The 18705-nt window shown below is 53.8% G+C and overlaps 6 protein-coding genes across 6 annotated transcripts; 3 read left to right on the top strand and 3 right to left on the bottom strand.

Moving 5' to 3' along the window:
- Nucleotides 1–212: 212 nt before the first annotated feature.
- Nucleotides 213–1183, bottom strand: GLOTRDRAFT_81070 (uncharacterized protein). The gene is made up of 6 exons (XM_007871768.1): nt 1174–1183; nt 1051–1117; nt 765–987; nt 636–703; nt 511–582; nt 213–459 (listed from the first exon to the last, which is right to left on the bottom strand). Coding segments are annotated over exons 1-6 (492 nt in total). The 5' UTR covers nt 1176–1183; the 3' UTR covers nt 213–399.
- Nucleotides 1184–2325: 1142 nt separating this feature from the next.
- GLOTRDRAFT_123110 (uncharacterized protein) lies at nt 2326–8541 on the top strand (the record flags this gene model as incomplete). Its single annotated transcript, XM_007871769.1, has 21 exons — nt 2326–2342; nt 2442–2447; nt 2496–2761; nt 2806–2949; nt 2997–3185; nt 3227–3327; nt 3354–3452; nt 3523–3557; nt 3606–3659; nt 3693–3943; nt 3966–4117; nt 4241–4366; nt 4436–4517; nt 4542–4791; nt 4854–4899; nt 4984–5273; nt 5389–5420; nt 5468–5633; nt 5812–5900; nt 5947–5964; nt 6378–8541. The coding sequence occupies 21 exons, from the start codon at nt 2326–2328 to the stop codon at nt 8393–8395; spliced, it is 4431 nt and encodes a 1476-aa protein (XP_007869960.1). The 3' UTR covers nt 8396–8541.
- Nucleotides 8542–8713: 172 nt separating this feature from the next.
- Nucleotides 8714–10286, bottom strand: GLOTRDRAFT_96250 (uncharacterized protein; the record flags this gene model as incomplete). Its single annotated transcript, XM_007871770.1, has 6 exons — nt 8714–8746; nt 8933–9403; nt 9466–9570; nt 9596–9694; nt 9753–10030; nt 10085–10286. The coding sequence occupies 6 exons, from the start codon at nt 10284–10286 to the stop codon at nt 8714–8716; spliced, it is 1188 nt and encodes a 395-aa protein (XP_007869961.1).
- An 854-nt stretch (nt 10287–11140) lies between these two features.
- On the bottom strand, nt 11141–13320 carry GLOTRDRAFT_140925 (uncharacterized protein). The gene is made up of 9 exons (XM_007871771.1): nt 13290–13320; nt 13198–13239; nt 13100–13144; nt 12586–13052; nt 12362–12531; nt 12169–12306; nt 11750–12107; nt 11505–11688; nt 11141–11448 (listed from the first exon to the last, which is right to left on the bottom strand). The coding sequence occupies exons 1-9, from the start codon at nt 13295–13297 to the stop codon at nt 11289–11291; spliced, it is 1572 nt and encodes a 523-aa protein (XP_007869962.1). The 5' UTR covers nt 13298–13320; the 3' UTR covers nt 11141–11288.
- Nucleotides 13321–13708: 388 nt separating this feature from the next.
- GLOTRDRAFT_65667 (ARM repeat-containing protein) lies at nt 13709–16214 on the top strand. The gene is made up of 8 exons (XM_007871772.1): nt 13709–13986; nt 14036–14355; nt 14409–14734; nt 14783–14914; nt 14965–15049; nt 15100–15200; nt 15251–15582; nt 15634–16214. Exons 1-8 carry the CDS (start codon nt 13938–13940, stop codon nt 16050–16052), a joined length of 1764 nt encoding a protein of 587 aa, XP_007869963.1. The 5' UTR covers nt 13709–13937; the 3' UTR covers nt 16053–16214.
- A 1084-nt stretch (nt 16215–17298) lies between these two features.
- On the top strand, nt 17299–18693 carry GLOTRDRAFT_96253 (uncharacterized protein; the record flags this gene model as incomplete). The annotated part of the gene is made up of 7 exons (XM_007871773.1): nt 17299–17527; nt 17577–17872; nt 17926–18024; nt 18078–18164; nt 18224–18308; nt 18362–18534; nt 18589–18693. 7 exons carry the CDS (start codon nt 17299–17301, stop codon nt 18691–18693), a joined length of 1074 nt encoding a protein of 357 aa, XP_007869964.1.
- Between the last annotated feature and the right edge of the window lie 12 nt (nt 18694–18705).

Here is an 18705-nt window from a genome sequence, read left to right on the forward strand (position 1 = left end):
GACTTCACCCTACCTTGTATCGTCTTGTCGCTCTCATTTCCCGATGAAGGTCCTACTTTCTGCACGCGCGTCTTCGAGCATGCCGACGTACGGACGCATAAGTACCGTAAGTCGTGGGGAAGGGGTCGGAAGGGCGCATCTCGCTATTCCTCGCGGGACATGATTTCGATTGTCCTTGCCCAAGATTCGAGTTATATCGCTATTGATGACGCCCTCCTTCTGTCATTGGCATGTCTTAGGTAGGCATGCAATGCAATAGAACACGTCCTCTGGTACACAGATATAAGCAAGTCATCACCTTCATATCGCATGGCCACCCTCTACGCTATCTCATGCATGAAGCGTCCAAATCCTCATTTAATGGCTGGAGATGGGCAGCTTGAGACGAATCCAGCCAGGTTACTTGACGATAGGGTTCACCCCGCGCGCCGCCAAGTAATCCTTTGCTGCGCTTACGCTCTGAACAGTCATTCAGAAGGACACGCTCAACAATGGAAGGAGTTCACTTACAAGTCCCTTGATCAACTCATATACGCTCTTGTCATGATATCGCAAGCCTGTTGCAGGCTCAGTGTACGGTGCCTTCAATTGCTATGATCAGATCGTCCATCTGTACGAGCAGTACCAGAACGTACCTCCAACCCAGTGATATCGCAGTAGCGCTTCTGGGGTAGTACAGACGGAGGCGCCTCAATAGAAGTATCTACGGGGTAGTGCGTGAGTCCCAAGGAAATGTCCTTCATCCACGAAGGCCAGACGCTCACAGAAAGGCATATCGTCTTCCACCACCCCGTCCTTGGCCTCTTCATCAACCTCCATAGCCTCCTCCTTCTCCTGCCTCCTACGATCTCTCTCCAACCTCTCTCGTTCCCGCTCCTGCGTCAAGACATTCTTCAGAACCCGTGCCCGACGGTTCACATTCTTGCTATAGTTAGGGTTCTTGAACGGTCGTGGAGCATGCAGATATGAGTACTGCTCGGCAAGTGTCTAGAAACCACTGGATAGTAAGTAGGCAAACTGGCGGTACGCGGGTGAAACGAGAAGGCGTACCGGTCCTTGCGGGGTAGCTGACCCGTCGGTGCTTCCTAGTTTACGCTTTCCTGATCCTTTCGGAGGCCTAAGTTCAGTCGGCACATTAAGATATCACGGCGCCATAGGCTGCTTTCTACTCACATGGTCAGAGAACGCCACAAGGAGCCGGAGTTGTATGTCAGGATGGCAAGTCCGTCATAAGTCCTTTGTCTTGCAATTGGTGCAACCTTGGGGCCATGGACGTGCCATGGACTCCAATTACCACGGTTGGCCCAAGCGCCCATCTGGCCACTCTTTGATATCTCCCCATTCACTGACTTAAACTCTTCCAGAGGCTCTCCGACTCTTATGTGATATCTTTCTTCCCGCTTCAGGCGAAGGGGGGCTGGAGCTTCCAATCAGTTTTAAGACAATCCCAATCGATACCCTGCCGCACGACGCACAACGCTAGCCTCTCGCATAAAGGGATATGGTCTCGCAAATTATACGATCTCTAGAAGCTCCACTTTAGCATCGGGAGGTTGCATAATCTGCTAGATCGGCTCAGAAACTGTTTGTTCTTATCAAAGACCTTTCTTCGTGATCACGACGCCTGGGCGCAGTCCGCTGTCCACAAAGATTGGCACCAGCGCCACTCAGACTCTTGACCCGATCGTTCCTGCGACCTGAGTATCACACGCAGATGATGTATGACAAGACATTGAACAATGTGCTTCTGTGTCTTTAACTTATGGATAAACAGACCTCGCGCCGCAGCCTTTGCGAACTAGAAGGTATGTCGTACGAAACAATCTCCGACGCTGTTTTGTCTCAGGCTTCGCGGAAGCGCTCGCCCTTTCAAGTGGGAGATTGAGCCGTTCTCTCGAGACTTGGCAAGGTATCATCATTCTGTATTTTGTTTGTGTTGTCTCAGGCCGCCGTGCAATCCGTACGCACTCCTGCTCGAAGTATGATAAAACTTCTCTCCTTTGTATATCCGGTCGCAATCTTGGCGTCTCGATTCAAGTGTCACATCATTGTGTCTGGCAGTTATATAAGACGACGAGAAAGAGTAGGGCGTTCAGCAACAGCACCTTCGTTCTGCGAACCGTCGAAATCCCGGATCGTTCTGGGATACTTCACCTGTGCGTCCCGTGACTAGCTTCTTGCATAACCGAACCCTGTAACAATCGTAGTTGCTGGGATATGCCTTGTCGCCTGAACCTCCACGCGTCTATCATATACTGCTCACTTGGACCCATGATCTTGCGAGGAACGCTCCGATCTTTTCCAAACAGAATGCGTCTCATACCAATGCCACCAAAAGACGGGTGCGGCATTACTTCCTCTTGAATATGAGCTAATCTAATTTATTCAACTGCGCCATGCTACCCACATAACGACGTATCAATATCATCTGTCCGATATAGGACGAGGTACGTGAACACTGCATATCTCGTTTTCTGTTTCTGATGTGTTCCTAGTCTTTATACTGAGGCGAAGCGGGCACCCAAGGAAGGCAAAGGCAAAGGCGAGGCGGAGGATGAAGAGGAATATGGAGAGGACGATATCGAGGAGGACGTACATGAGCCATTCCACTTACAGAATGGAGAATACCCGCTCGGATGTTTGGACGACTCCGAGATTCCTAGATTGGTAGAAGACGGAACGGCGGATGATGAAGGAGAAGAAGAGGACGGCTCCCTGGAGCAAAGGGAACCTGTTGACGAGGAGGACGATGACAGCTATGGTATGTATTTTTTTAAACTCTGGTCTGGTTGGGATATCTCTAAGGTTCGGCGCGCGCCGTGTCTTCAGAGACCGCATCGGAGCATAGCGGTCACGTAATATTTGAGGGCGAGGTTAAAGAGAACGACAACCCTGTCGCACTTGGTGGCCTCTCTCCCACTGACTGGGAGTACGTAGCTCCTCGATACTGTAAGTGTCCTCGATCGCGTTAGAGTGTCCTGTCTAATCGCGAGTAGCGTCGAGTGGTAGGCGTATAACTCCTACTGCCCGATACATGGTTTCCGTGGAGCGCAAGGGCAAAGCGAAGAATATCCAAGCAGCCATCGTGGAGGAAGGCGAGGACGATGACGACCAAGAGTGGGAGAAGGCGCCGAAGAAAGGCAAAAGCAAAGGGAAGGGTAAGGCCTCGAGTGCCCCTTCGGCAGGTGAGGCCTATCTCTGATTTCACCGTAATGCTGTTGTTCAGACCATCCGGGGATAGCTCGCTCCACAAGGAGCAGGAAGGGCGATAGAGCGCAACGGACAGAAGAGAAGGGAAGGGGAAAGTCGCGCTGGGAGAGTCTCCTTGTGAGTATGGTCCTTGCCCCCCCAAGATCAGTCTGCGTAACGCGAGTGTCTGGCGCAGTCCGCAATGCATCCACTGGGGTAAGCTCGAGAAGATTTTGGAAGAGACGCAAATTGAAGGATTATGGGTCCGTCGAGGCACGCCGGACGACTGTCCACTTAATTTTCTTATTTTCTGCCATTCTAATTTGCTCTTAGATGGCAAGCATGCTCTGGTACTGTGGCTATATGCTGTACGCTGCTTGCTTCCGCGGTAAAGACTCTGCTCACGTATTATGTAGGAAAGTCCCATTGTCTTCCTCCACCGAGTCGCTCGTGAATCCCGAAGACACCATGTGCGACCACTCGGACTGAGAACACGATGCTAGGGATTCGGAGAACTCCGGTCCGCAAGCATTGAGAGGCCGTTATGGGTCAAACAATACCGAAGACGATGCCAATGACAAAGGCGGGAATGAGCATCTGGGAGACCAGGGGGTCCTGCGCGAGCAAGGCGGCTGTGGCGAAAGGCGTCTGCAAACTCGCTTAGCAGACCCCTACACCGACATGGTGACGGAGAGCGAGAGTGAGGACTCGGAAGGTCCGGCCGAAGAGGACGAGGTCGGTGGAGCCGTTATTGGTAAGTTTCGGCGTCGTCGTAGTCACATTCGTAATCGCCCTGCTCAGCTTCGCGCATGATTCCAGAGGCAAGGCCGGTCTATCTCAAGCGAGGATGTGGATACAACGTCGCAAGAACCACGGGGGAACGACGACCAGGCCCCAGGGCCATCTCTTCATCGTGGTAGAAGTGGAGGTAGGTATTCGACTCTAGATATTTATTCAGCCGTCCTGAAGTGACTAATAGCTGTCAGCCGCGTAGGTAGTCAGTCCTTGGCCCCTCTGCTCCCGGCATCCAGATTTCAAATTTGTCGGCTAGGATTTCCCCTCGAAACTGGGCCACTCCAAGAACAGAGATTTCGCGCCTCCTCGTATGCGTGCCACACCAAGGACGTATTACCAGGGCGTTTCTCCCTGTCTTCAATATACGGGCCATTCCTGGAATGTGAGTAGCTCGAATTTGTGGGGATACGATCCTAAAGATCGTGACTATGCTGCATACAGGGTCCTCAAGATTCAGAAGCCTATACAATGGCCATCGTATACATGGACCCCGTCTCCTGAGCGCAGACGCCCTCCCCGCCCCCGCACTCACGGTACGTACCGCTATCGCTTCGTAGGACTGGAATACCGGCTTACGACACGAATATCACAGTTCGACAAGGGTTTATTCGATTCCTACCTCGCATACCCAGCGCCACCGCCCTCACGGTCTCGTTCTCGGGCCTCCGTAGGCACCTGTCCATGGCAGGACCAGTTACGAGACCGTGTGGGCGGCGGCAAGCCCGCACTACCCCCTCCACCGCATTGGGTGTCCTTACACGAACTTAAACTGTCCGCACCGAGCTTTGCTGCTGCTGTCTACCGTTCGTAGGTGGTCTACGCGACTGTGAGATATTCGTAGTAGCCACCTATTAACTGTGGGCATTGAGGTGGTTTGAGAAAGGTGCTCTCGACTTTTGGGCACGAGCGTTCCTCGTCAGCGTCATCTATCCCCTGCTATTGACATATTAATTACGCTCATTGACCTCCAACCAGGTGATACGGACCTGCCGTTTTCAGGTCCCACACCCTTCCCGCTTGTACCCGCAGCCGCTCTCCAACGAGGTCTGGCTTTTTGCGACCAGAGTAGAAATATGGCACGCACGCGTAACAGCGCTGAAGGCGGATGCTACGCAAGCATGCCGGGGAATGCGTGTGCTTTGGATGCTGTCGGACGCGGGCGTACGGTTCGGGAGACGCGTCGTCCCTTTCCAGTTCTCGATGGATTGGCCGATGGACTGGCATTGGAAAGGGGCGATGCGTATGCTGTACGCTTCACTCGGGGATCTGGAGCGTTGTCTTGGGGTTAGGTGCGTCGTCTCCTTCGTTTTGTCACCCATTGGGTTCCTGCTCGAGGTCTCGCTTGGCGGTCACAGCCTTTAGTTCCCATTCGAAGAGACTGAAGGCTATGTACGCCCCGCCTAGAGTGTATCGTGGCGAAAACGGACCATTACACGGTAGGTGAGTCGTTCTCTTCAGATATATCTGAGAATCGAACTCGCAGACGTGCAAGCACCGCCTCCATGCAGAAGAGGGGATCGTAAGACGAGAGGTGTGGTACAGGCTCTAGCGGTCATCCGCTCAAGTCGTGATTTGGAAGCGATGAAAGCGAGAGCTGTGTCACGCGGTTCTCGGGAAGCCTTAAGCAGCCCTGGGCCCAGCGTGGGTGGGTGTGTAGCCGTTTTTCTGCGAGTATCGATATCCTGCCTCGAGAAAACAAGGCGTACGTCGTCAGTGGTTGGTGCTTGAAGTGTGTGTAAAGGAGCTCGTCTCCTTCCCTGAGTCGTCTTATACTTCAAGACACCATTGGAATCCAACGCCGTTTCCTCCATGGTTCCATCATTGTAGTGGTCTTTATCTGAACGGACATAAGGACCTCTATAATGAGGGCGCCATGCAGAAGAGTATAGCGATCGTGGCTGGACGCCGGCGCCACGGTAGACTCTTGCTGCACTCGACCCCTGATGCTGGCCTTCGATGTAGTGTATTCGTGTGAGATTCGTAAGTGAATCTACTTAGAAGGTGGGCGGAGGTTGGGCAATGTTATGCAAACGTTGAACGTTGAACGTTGAACGTCTGTCGAGGCAAGGGCCGAGTCGACTCGGACGCAAGGCCAGGTTAGGGTCTTACCGCGAGTCGCGCAGTTCCATCATCGCGTCTTTGACTCTTACTTCCCATTACCATCACAAAGTCGCTCGCTCTTTGGGCAACGGCACGAAACAAACGTCCGTCAGAACACGGTGGCCGTCGCTCATAGAAATGACTGGCCCGTGCACGATTTCAATCCGGACTGAACCACGTCCTGCGTCTTCAGTCAGTATCCGAATCGAACATAAATGCTATCCCTCCCCCTCCTCTTTCTACCATCCAACCACCGCCGCCGCCGCCGCTTTGCCTGTTCGTTGCCTGATAAGTCAGTTTCAGCACCATGCACTTCCTCAAGCTCTTGAAGTTGCACCGCCGCACCAAGTCGGACACTGACCTCCTTGGACTCGAATTCGTCTCTGGATCTGACAAGAACAAGGTCGACAAGAAGAGGAAGCGCTGGTCTCTCCGTGCGAGTGCTACCACTACCGTCTCCAGCATATCTTCCTCGGCTCCCTCTCATACGGATGATCTCGAACGTCGCCTGGAGCGACGCGACGCCGAAGATGGCTTCCTTATGAACGACACCAGCGCGGAACGACACCCCTTCTCCAACTCTGTTTTCCCTCAAGACGACCCAGCCGAGGTCGCCCGCCTCGAGCAGCAGATCGCGCACTACGACTGGCTGCTCAACCTGCTCTCCCTCCTCTCCACACACGGCGACCCCTCCTCCAGCATCACTGAACGCGTCGTCTCCCTGATACAAACCACTGCCGACTCTCCCTCCGACCCCTTCTTTGCTCTCCGCGCTGAGCTCATCTCCCCGCACGTCCCCGCGCCCTCGGCGGACTACAGCCGAGCGATGGCCATCACGCTCGCTGCGCGACGGAAGGAAAAGGAAGCGCGGAAAATGTATATGTGGTGGCGGCGCAAGGCCGAGGAGGTGCTGGGTTCGCAACGCGAGCTTGTGACGCCGTCGAACTCGCAGCTGGGGATCGAGGTACCGGGATGTGTCACGCCTACTGTCAGTACCGTCAGCATATCGAGGATTGAGCGCGAATGGGGGTTCGTATGGGGTGAGGATTTAGATGACGGGGCGGCCCGGATTCCTTCCGTCAGCTCGAGAGAACTGGTTCTCGTCGGTAGTACGTCCCGGGAGCTGGTGCTCGCTTCCGGCAATTCCCAGGACTGCGTTCTTCGTCCCAGAAGCTCGAGGGAGCTTGTTCTCGCCCGGAGGCCTTCTAATGAAGGTATCTTTACCTCTAACTCCAGGGAGCTCGTCCTCGCCTCCAGCACCTCCCGAGAGCTCGCACTCATCCCAAGCATCTCTCGCGAACTCGTCATCTCCCGTAGATCCTCTAGGCAACTCCTCCCCGCTTCCAGTAGCTCCAACATCCTGGCTCTCTCTTCTATTCCCTCCGTCAACCGCGTGGTCGCTCCTCCCTCCTCGACGTCTGCTCGCACCTTCCCGACTATCCCCTCCAGCCGGTTGTTCTCTCCTGTCAAGCTTGCAGAAGCGCTCTATCGCCTTTCCCTGATCACGAGCCCGAGTCCGAGCACGGCGACGATCAGGCTGTTATGTGCGCCCCAGGCTTCACGGTCGATATCGGGGGTTGATTCGCAGGAGAGCGTGCGTGCCGAGGCAGACCGTAATAGCCCCGTTGATGTCCAGGGAATCACAGACAAGGAAGAAGTGGACCCCCAGCCAGTTGCGCAGCCCTCTTCGATCCGCGCTGTCAACTTCACGCCCTCGGACGCCGCCCAGGTTTCCCTTCCGTATCCTCCCACCAGTCCGCTTCCCGCGCCCGCCACGCCCAAGCCTAAGTCCAAGCTCGCAAACGTCCTGAGGAAGTCGCCGATTTCGAGGCCGGCGTTTTTGTCCGGCGCGCCGAGGTTCCCTCCTACCTCCCCAAAGCCCAAGCCGAAGACGTCGTCTCCGCCTCGTAGCAAAGCAGACAAAACTTCTCGTGCGCCAACGGATGGGTCTCCTCGTGGCAAAGCGGGGACACCCCCTGCGAAGCTGTCCTCCCTGCGGTTCAAAGCGCTCAATTTGAGGGCTATCTCGCGGTTCATCGCGAAGCCCAAGGCTCAAGTGGAGGTGGACGACGCGAGCTTCAGCTTCGAGGCGATTGATATGCCCGAGGTCGAGGCAGACGCCATTCCGGTTGACCAGGTGGAGGGGAAGGAGGAGCGGAGGAAGAGCTGGGGCCGGAGCTGGGCGGGCCCGAGACTCGCAGAGGACGATGCGGCAAACGGGAAGGTGGGGACGGTTGATGGCAAGATGAACTTGGAGCAGAGGCAGACGAGGAGGTCGTCGAGGCTGCCTACCCTGCGGAGGAGGGATTGATCTTGGAACGAGCGGATTTCCACACATCACTATCCATTTCTTTTAGTAACATACCCTTATCTGTAGCAGTATGATTTGTAGTGTATCATCAGCGTTGTATTACTACCTCGTGTCCGATTCATTATATCGATATCATCGTGATAAATCCTCCTCTGCGCTTGTAATTAGTTATATCGCTACCTCGGCAGGTCTCAGCGTGTCAGAACATTCGCGAAGGTATAACCGGGGAATGGGATACGGTATGGTGTCAGACGATGTAAAGGTGGAGAGCATATTCCTTATTCGCGAGAGCAATTGATATAGCAAGCTAAGGTACATCTATGACGGTGCAGAAGTGACCAAGAGAACGGGCTGGAGAAAGAAATACAATCGAATGATGAGAGAACTGCTATCGATACACCTTCAAGCTTCAGAGTTAGGCATATCAAAGAAAATAATCATGCGAGTGACGATAGGGATGCAAGGTCCATGCTAAGGAAGAGACTGCCGTCCTTTGCGCCTGGGAGAGTGATCCCTTGCCTCTTGCAGAGAACTCACGTCCGCCAACAATCCAAGCGCACACATCGCTCCGCACCCCACCATGTTGGGATGCCGAACCTTTGTATTCACCGCTTCGGTCTGTCCTCGCGATAGTTGGGCCCAATAGACGAGCATTCTCATCAACCGGGATCCGTCCGTTGCTTTGAAGACAGGGGAAATACACGCGTGGCATGCTTCGGGTTCTTTGGATTGCTGAACGCCCCGCTTTGACGGGGAGCGTCCACGGGCCCGAGAGGGGGAGGCCGTGGAGGCTGAGAGTGGGCCCGTGTCGCTGTTTGGAGGCCGAAGGGCGTACTCGGATGGCGATCGGAACATAGCAGATGAGGAGGAGGGGAGCTCTGTCAGGCTCCCCCATAGGCTAGGACCGGACGGGCCAGGATTAGATTTCTCGAACTGGCCGAATACCCATTGTTCGTACGTGGTCACTGCAAAATAATCGCAGTAAAGCTCGGCGCAGACAGCCCGAGTCTGTAGAAGAACGCACGGTGAGGTTAGCGAGAAGCGATCTGGATAAGGAGAGCTTAGCTTACCACAGCCCATACGGTCTCATACGTAGTCCATTCTCTCTTCTTGCCGGAATCAAATAAGCCCGCGTCGAACTGTGGCGATCGAATCGTCAGCCGAGGGTGCCGTTTCTACGGAGTGACGGTAGGTACGTACCACACGTGCAGATGCGAAGCTCGTGAAGTCAGTTGGACTTAGCAGACCGGGAGCCACGCATATAACGGCCATGGTATAAGCTTCTGGACCTTGAGGTCCCTGTATAACAGCATAATCATAATGTGGAGGACAATATATATACACTGGAGGTACTCACATTCCAGGATATGGCACGTATATCGAACCAACGGGAGAAATGCCGTACTAATAAACCCTTGGCGTGACACGTCCCGAACATCAGTCCATCGAGGCCAGTGACAGGGTTACCAAGAGACCGAGCGATGAGCGTCGCCGTATCTAGGACGACCTGCACCTCCGCGCCCAAGCGGCAGGGGTCGCCAACATGATGCTCCAGATAATAGCATGTCTTAATGCTTGTCGCAGGCAACAGTAGTTCGCATTGCAGTACTTGCACATCGGTCACGGCTCGGAAGTCTAGTGGCTACAATCAATTCATGCTGACACAAGGAGAGGCGGAAGGCTACTTACAACGATCAACCTGGCAGCTCATACCAAAGTGACTCTCCAACACCTCGACAAAATCCCACCTGCGCGCCTTTGGTGAGCGTACTACCTGGGATTGTGGCCCTCCTCCGGTGTGGCTGCGTGAGGTCATAGATGGCGCGAAGGTCAAGGGGCAGAGAATGACATTGCTGAGGTAGGCCTTCAGGCCGACGGTGGGTCGTTCCATGGCGTTAGATCAAGAAGAGACAGAGAGGAATCAGAGGAAAAGAACAGGGAAGGGCAGGGTCAAAGCGTGAAGACCGAGGCGGGATCAAGAGACTTTTTATATGTTCAAGGCCGGCTACTGTCGCGTCCAGGATAGGAAAAAGCTTGTTTAACGCTTAGCTTCTGTGGCAAATTTGATGGGTCAAGTAAACTCACGGGTGTAGAGAAGGAGCGATCCCTGGTGTGGTTCGCCTCCGCAGGCTGTTGGCTGCGCACTTTGTATTCTCGCGGCTTCCCCATTATTGGTTATGGCAACTGCCCTTTGAGCGGTGCTGGGCTGATTCGGTCCATACACGTATCAGTAAGCAGAAGTTCGTGGAAACTTGACGCGTCACTGTGGCCCGCCTCGTGGCACCTTGTGTGGCAGGCGACGCGGGACGCGCTCTCTAATCACAACCACGTGTGGTCTGTAATGGCATGTCAGGCACCCGTGACTCTTCCGTGGCATATGTAGTGCTGGTTTCTCGTCACTTCTAAACATCATGCTAGCACAGTTCAAGTTGATGGCTGGGAGCTACGTCCGGGACACTTAATCAAGTGCAGAGTCTATAACAGCCAACGATGAATTATTGAAGAAGAAAGATCCAACGATAGGGCACCTACGCCTTTCCCAGGAACTTTGGGGCGCTTTTCTGAAGCTCCGCGGTTGGACGTCTATTGTTCATACAACGAAGTGCTGCTGGATAGAAGACAACGCCTTCGTAATCATTCTTCAGGTGTGCCAATCAGTATTCCGGGAGCTGGAATGGCCCGACCGGCATGGTTATCAAAGACTTATAGAGCTGTCGCGGCATCTCCAGGAATTGCCGAACAACTGAGCGAGTTACCGGCATCGGGAGATACCAGTTCAAGAGGCCGTGGGAAAATCAGCCTGCGAGTCCTCCCGCCCCCATGTAATTGGTCAGAAGTAGAACAGCGTCATACGTTGTACATTTCTATGGCGTACAGCGTTCATATCTCGCGGCTATAGCCCAGTGGGCCCCGTCCACATATCGATCATATCAATCACCAAGTATCCCTTCTGCGGCACATATTGTTTTGTGATCATCTTGATCGCCTCCTGGGCTACCATGCCCCCAAGGAAGGCTGCGACGTTAGGCAGGTCGGAGGTGGGTGCTCGCGCTCTGCATAAAATTGTGATAAGCAGGCATAGCATGAGACGAGTAACAATCACACGCACACTTCACCAACCGCAGCATCGAGCTGCTCCTCTGGTAGCTCAACTCCTGAGCCGACGATACTCTGTACTTGTGCCTTGAGAGATTCAGCAGTCGGTGGCGCTGCTGACTTGAGAGATTGTGAAGAATTCGCGGAGAGTGCTAGATGCGTCGCTGTTTCCCGGGGCGAGATAACCAGCGAATTTGCTAGAGCAAAACACCAAGTCAACGTCAAGGCCATGACCCATCGTAATTACCCGCCACGCACCTAACGCCGCAGAGTCCTCATCAAATTCCCCCCACCGCTTTCCCCTCATCACTAAGATCGCATGCGCGTTCTTTACGAACGAATCCACAAGCTCCTCGTCGATCTGCACGTCCTTGCTGATAAACGACTTGAACACCTTCTTCTCCTCCTCAGCACGACGCTTGTACAGCGTCTGCAGGTGAATGTAGTTCTTTGTGTCGGAGCGCATGTCGGGGAGGGTCGATGTGAGGGGGAGGGTGTGCGGTGGCTGTAGTGTGAATTTATGCAGGGCGGAGAGGAGGTGAAAGAAGGGTGGGGAGGAGGGGGAGAGGGAGGAAAGGGCGGGGTCTTGGAAGAGGGATGAGATTTCTGAGGGGACCTAGCGTACGCGATGGCGAGGTTTACAGAGCACTTTGCGAGCGAGAAAGGAAGTTACGTACGGTTGTTTCTGTCCAGGCCCGGTATGCCTGTGCTTCAGCCTCGTCGAAGTTTTCCTCGTCATGTTTCTTCTTCATGGCTTGGATACCTTTCTTGAACTGCTGTTTCTCAGCGTATGTCTTAGGCGGATTACCCCCGTGCTTGGTTCGTAGACCAGTGAGTGGCAGAACCTACCCCAACCACAACTGCACTCACCGCCTTCTTCCAGTCTTCGAGGGCTCGAATAAGAATGACAACGTAGGGGATGTGAGCGTGGTCCATCGGATCCATGTTGTCAAGGTCGAGGGACATAGCATGTTCATACAGTTCAGGGAAAGGCTTGTCTATGCGTAGCGATGGCATAGCTTCCGAATGGCTCTCGATAACTGGATGACACATCAATACTCGATTTCGCGTTAAATCGCAAGACAAAAACGTACCAGTGTGTTCGTGAAACTGAATGAAGAACTCCGCGAGGAATCCTGCTGATCTCACCACCATGAGTGTAGGGTATGACGGGTCCGACCACAAGAACTTGGCGAGCTTGTCCAACAGCACCGCATCCAGATTATGCGCGATCACGAGGTTGAACTGTAGCAAATACTCGGGGTTGTTACTCAACACTTCCTCAATGTTTGCTTGATCCGCCTTGCCCTCCACGCTGTCATTCAGCTCGCCAAGCAGCCGCACAGCTTCGTCCGCGCGCCTCTTGCCAATGCTTTTCTGGCCCTCGAAAAAGAAGTTGTTGCCTGCGTCTTCAGGGGTGACGGTGCGGTGATCGAGGACGGTGAAGTGACCGATACCAGGGAGGACGAGGTTCTTCAGGACGGACGTGGCCGTGGCCGTGGCACCAATTGCTAGGACGCGAGATGATTCAAGGGCATTCTGACCCGTTGCAGCCCATAGCCTATGGAGATCAGATTTCATCTATGTCTGATGCCTCAGCAGGCTCACCGAAGTTGTCGATCGTATCGTCTGGTCTTGTTATCCGGCTGGCCTCTAGATCCCACTCATGATCAGATCGAGCTCGACTTGTCTCGCGCAATACTCACGTAGCAACATTGGTGGTCACTGTCTCTATATCCTGCGATTCCCTGCGAGGCGCGGTAAGCCTCGATGTGCAGTGTCCGCACATACCACTCACGTAGCCATCTTGTTTAGGTGCAATATTCTGCTCGACTAAGCGTCAAGTCGGGAGGAGCCTGCTTTGAACAGTTATGAAAACATACCAGTGTTTGCAATATTTCACGTACTTCTGGACACAAAGGGAATTCTCGTGCAACCAGGGTCCAATACGATTGTACCAGTGGCGAGTAAGCAAGTGCGATGATGAGTCGCGTAATAACGCGCCTGTCATTCAAAGCGCGTAGATGCTCTCGATTGAGTCGATTCACTCCAAATGCGGGCTTAGAATGTCCCATATTGAAAATGCTAAGCCCATTTATAGTCATTCAGGCAAAACACTAGATGTAAACTTATCCTTTCGATTCTTGTTTGCTTTCACCTCTGCGTTGCGTGAATTCGCACCTCAGCCAGCCCCCTCCCCCCGGCGTATTCTCAGATGCCAAAAGACCAGTCGAGGAAGCGGCCCTCAAGGTCCCAAGAGGGGCCACCAAGTAAAAAGATCCAGCTAGCGAAGCCTGGCAAAGATCGTGCAGAGAAGACCCAAAAACGCAGTCGGCCGATCACAAAACCTGCACAAAATGAGAGCGAGACTGGATCAGAGGACGAGTTTCCGGAGGGTACTGGCAACGAGGAAGAGGCAGAGGAGGAAGATGATGTCGACGAGGGCATGGCCGTGGACTCCGATAGCAAACACGTAAAGATAAATAATGGACAATGTGCGTACTTCTGCTCTATCCCTATGCTCAAATTGATGGCTGCGAAAAGCTGCAAAAGAGTCGCACAAGGCCCAAAAAGTCCTCCTAAACGAGCGGAAAGCAGCCAAACCGCATGCCGACATGTTAAGCAACGCCAAACGTATATGGAACCTCGCACGCCAGAAAAATGTACCCGAACCCGAGCGGCGAAAGCATGTCCAAGACCTGATGAACGTTATCCGAGGCAACGTCAAGGATATCGTCTTCAAGCACGACGCTAGTCGAATCGTGCAGACGGTAGTGAAGTATGGAAAGCAGGATGTAAGGGAGGAGATCGCAGAAGAACTCAAGGGCAGCTACAAAGAGCTAGTACAGAAGAGATACTCGAAGGTACGTGGGACCCGCTATGCAGCTTGTTTTGCACCCTCAAGCCGCCCCAATAGTTTCTCGTGAACAAGCTGATCAAACAGTGCCCCTCACACCGCGCCGCCATCCTCCTTGAATTCAAAGGGAACGTAATCCGCTTACTGCTCCACCGCGAAGCCTCCAGAGTGATCGCAGATGCCTACGAACTGTACGGGAACGCCTACGAGCGTTCCATTTTGCTGCGGGATTTCTACGGGAAAGAGGCGGCATTATTCTCGATGACAAGCGGCAGCGATGCGGATAAGGAGCGGTCGAAGAAGGGGCTGAAGGGCGTGTTGGAGGGCGCGCAGGGCGAGACACGCAAAAGGGTCTTGAATGCACTAAAAGAAAATCTGCTCTTGATGTGAGTCGCGCGGGATGCCGGTCGATCATGAAGCTGACGCTAGCTTAGATTCAATAATTCGGATAAAGGTGCTGTCACACATGGGATAGTCCATCACGCCCTATGGGAGTATATCACGGAGGTGAATGCTATGGAGGACGAGGCAGAACGCGAAAAGTTGTTCAGGGAGATGTTTGATAGGTGCGAGATCTCCTAAGGTCGGGTAATATCTGTCCTGAATCGCGCACCAGCTGTCAAGATGTGCTCGCTGAGATGGTCCACACTAAGCACGGAAGCCGAGTGGTCCGCGAATTTATTGCTCGAGGTACAGCCAAGGTTAGCAATTGTTCATCACGTATGCACCGGTGTCCTCACGAGTTCATTAGGACAGGAAACATATTATCAAAGCCCTCAAGCCACACATCGAGCGCATATGCACAGACGACGAAGCGCAGCTTGTCCTCTTCACGGCGCTAGACTGCATTGAGTATGCTCTCGTTTTACCATATCGTCTCCGACTAACCCCGTCTGCCCTAGCGACACCAAGCTCCTCGCCAAATCGGTCGTCACCGAAATCACCTCAAAAGCATCCATGCTGTACACCTGTCCGCAAGGCAGGCGCTCCCTTCTGTACCTCATTGTCCCGCGCTCGCGGCGGCACTTCACTCCTGCGCAGATCGCGCTGCTCGCCGAGACGGACGCATTGAAGGCCGGCACGAGCAAGAAGGACGACCAGACGCGCAGGGAGGAGGTGCGCAAGGCGGCGAGTGAGGGACTGCTAGACTGGATAGCGCGGAGTGGAAAGGACGTTGTCAGGGATCCTGGGGGCTCGTTGGTCGTCAGTGAGACCATGCTCTCTGCAGAGGGCGGTGAGTCCGTTCTGGTGCGCACTTACAAACGATAGCTGAGCGAGTGCATAGATAAAACTGGGGCGATGGAGAGCTTGCTCAAGGCCGTTGCGTCGCCTTACCCGGGTAAACCCGACTTGCCACATCCCATCGACTTGCCGCATACGGCGAGGGTGTACAAGAATCTGCTGCAGGGCGGACACTTTGACCACACGACATTGAGCGTATCTCGCTCCCCTTCCTTCTCTTCCTCTGTGTTTGCGGAGAAGTTCGTGCAGATCGTAGGGAAGGATGTGACGCTGGCCATGGCGAAAGGGAATGGTGCATTTGTGGTTGCGGAGCTGCTGGAGCGAGTGAAGGCGGAAGGATCGGATGAGCTGAGGAAGGAGGTAAGAGCATGGTTTAGTGGACAGGTAAAGAAGGAAATCGAGGGTGCAGACATGAAGGGGAAGAAGGTGTTGTTGGAGAAGATAGACGCTTTGTCATCATAGCCGTCCTGGTGACGATCTAGTGGTCCGTCTATGTTACTCGTGTTGCCGTTCGGTATAGTATTGAATCATTATCCTGGTGATTTAGGATATATGCGTAATGACATGTACAGTCCTCATATACACCCGGATGACCCGGCATCAACCGCTTGAATGAAAGGGAACTCGCGCGTGGAGGTGTTCGTGAACTTAGCGACTGGTCACTGGGCCCTAGTCCGACTGGCACCATGATCTTGAGCAATGCGGTATAATCGATAAGGCACTTTGCCACCCTCTCACGATTTCAACCAACACGCGACCCTGAGGCAAGATTGGGGTGCTTCTCATGTTTGCGCTTGTGGGTCCAACATTCCGTTCTGACCCCAATCTCTGCTCCAGATCAATGCCACCGGGCGAATTTTGAGCCACCACTCGTTCTGGCTCTGAGCCACACTGCCTACTGCGATATTGGTGCACTGGCAGGAGTTGCCTGAGTACTTCGTTCACCTGCTCGGGGCTGCTCTCGTTCTGGCGTGGCAAGGTCTACAGGTGACGAGAGCCTTATCCTTTTCGCAGAGACCTTGAAACTGAGAAACAAAGTATCTGCCGCCAGACAAAGCGGACGTGAATCAACTGGGCTTCGCGAATCCCACAGTTAGGGTAAGACTTCTCCATCAAGATCAATGCAACGGTGCATATCCAATAGGCTGTGGGTGTCGCTACCCTGAAGTCAACCTGCAAGCAGCAGGGACCGTACAAAGCAATTGCCATAACGAGAACAAGTGCGCCTAGGGTTTGTTCTGATCATGATGGGAACATATCCTTCCTCTTGGGGCTATACGCGTAGCAGCGATAACCAAACAAATAATACGGTGGCTGCTGCTCTTAGACCATGTAAGTGTTAGTATTCCTGCAGTAACTGCGTGCCACTCACTGACATCGGGCGACGTACTGTGCCCTTGCTCAGAGAGTCCTGCTGTATCAACGCAGTTCAGTCTGATGCAAGCTTGGGCTTCCTTTCTGCCATGCAGTTACGCAGCGCTGAGCCAAGAGAAATACAAAGCGCAGGATTTGGCTTCGGCTAATGCATAGGTGGGTTGTGTATTTCTGTGGGTCCCACCTTCCATAGTTCTTCGCTTGCCGGAAGAACCATTGCAGGACCTATAAAAGAGGCTCTGCAGCAGGCGCAGTCCCATAAGTCCAACAACCCCCTCCTGCACATTCCACCTTGTCCTGCGCGCACTCTATCTGTCACGTCAACGCTGCCATCATGAACGGCAGTCACCCCAATCCCGAGAGTCTCAAGAGCTACGTGTCTATGGCGTACTTGCACCCGCTAACCCAAGATCCCAAGATGCAGACCGTCGATGGCACGGGTTTCGCAGACACATGGCCCCGATTTGGTGCCACCCCAGCCATGAGAAGGCCGCCGGGGTCAAGGATTCTCAAACTTGTTCATCCTCTGTCATTGGACCGTGTCATGACCGCTAGTCGTCAATGTAAGTGCCACAACGTTCCACCGCTTTGATTGACCCCTCATCCCCCCAGACTTCTCCCGTATCCCCGACGTTCCGGTGATATGGGGTAATGACTCCCTCAACCTGCCCGCGCAAGGCATTATCGAGCTTGACGAGGAGGCCAAAGAGGAGCTGACGGTACACGACCTCCCCAGCTTCTCAGAGGCGCTCAATGCATCCGTCCTTTCTACCCTCGAAGAGTGCATGCGGAAGTTGGCCGACAATGAGGCACAGTGGGAGACCGCGACCTTCAGGAATATCTCTCACATGCGGCCGGTTCCTGGCGCCTTCTGGGATACGTATGCGCTCCCGAAGCCATCAACCCAGGTACGGTAGTTCAATATCGGGGGGTTACGAAGCAGTATTCATCTCTATCTCAGCCTGGCGAGACGGAAGCAGGGATCGCTCTAGTATTGCTAGCCTTGCCACCGGGCCTGGCAGGTAAGGGTGATTTGATAGACTTCTGCGAGGCGCGAATGGTAAGCAGCAACAGCTCCCTGTGGGTTGGGTCCCATAGCTGACGGAGTAATAGATTCCCACTGGGAGGCTCGACCAAGATCGTGAAGGACCCCTCCATGACCCACGTAGATGGGCTGTTTATGAGACTATTTGGGCCGCGGTACGTCTTTTTTGGCAAAGTCTGCAAAGAACCCTCGCTCAAGATGCACATTTCGTCAGCTATACGACGCGTGTGCGGCTACACGGTGCCATTTCTTTGCCGTCACCAATTACGACTACTGGGCCCTGGGTGTCTTCAGCGAAAGTATGCCACTCTCACTTTCTCCCCCGAAAGCACACTCATGAGCTTTCCCCTAGCGAAAATGATGGTCCAGACATTCGATCTGATCCCTAGGCCCGGTGTTCAAGATACGAGGCATTTGGACCATCCTGGGCTGGCCGACTTCAACAGCCGCGTGACCCTTTTCCAGATGCTACTCTGGTGGTGCTTGGTAGCTCGTGGCCAGGCTAATCAGTGGCCTCTCCCTCGGGTGAGTTATATCTCTCTGCCCTAATTACAAATTCTTTACTGATGTTGTCTCTAGGAGGATTCAGTTGACCCGCTGCTCTTCTGCGATGAATTTATCGGCTCGACTGGACCCCAGGTGAGGGGCTGGGCGCCCGACGGAACTCCTGCCATGTACCGCTAGCTGTATCTTCCC

The sequence above is a fragment of the Gloeophyllum trabeum genome, assembly GCF_000344685.1.
Source record: "Gloeophyllum trabeum ATCC 11539 unplaced genomic scaffold GLOTRscaffold_00015, whole genome shotgun sequence".
Classification (NCBI taxonomy): Eukaryota; Fungi; Basidiomycota; class Agaricomycetes; order Gloeophyllales; family Gloeophyllaceae; genus Gloeophyllum; species Gloeophyllum trabeum.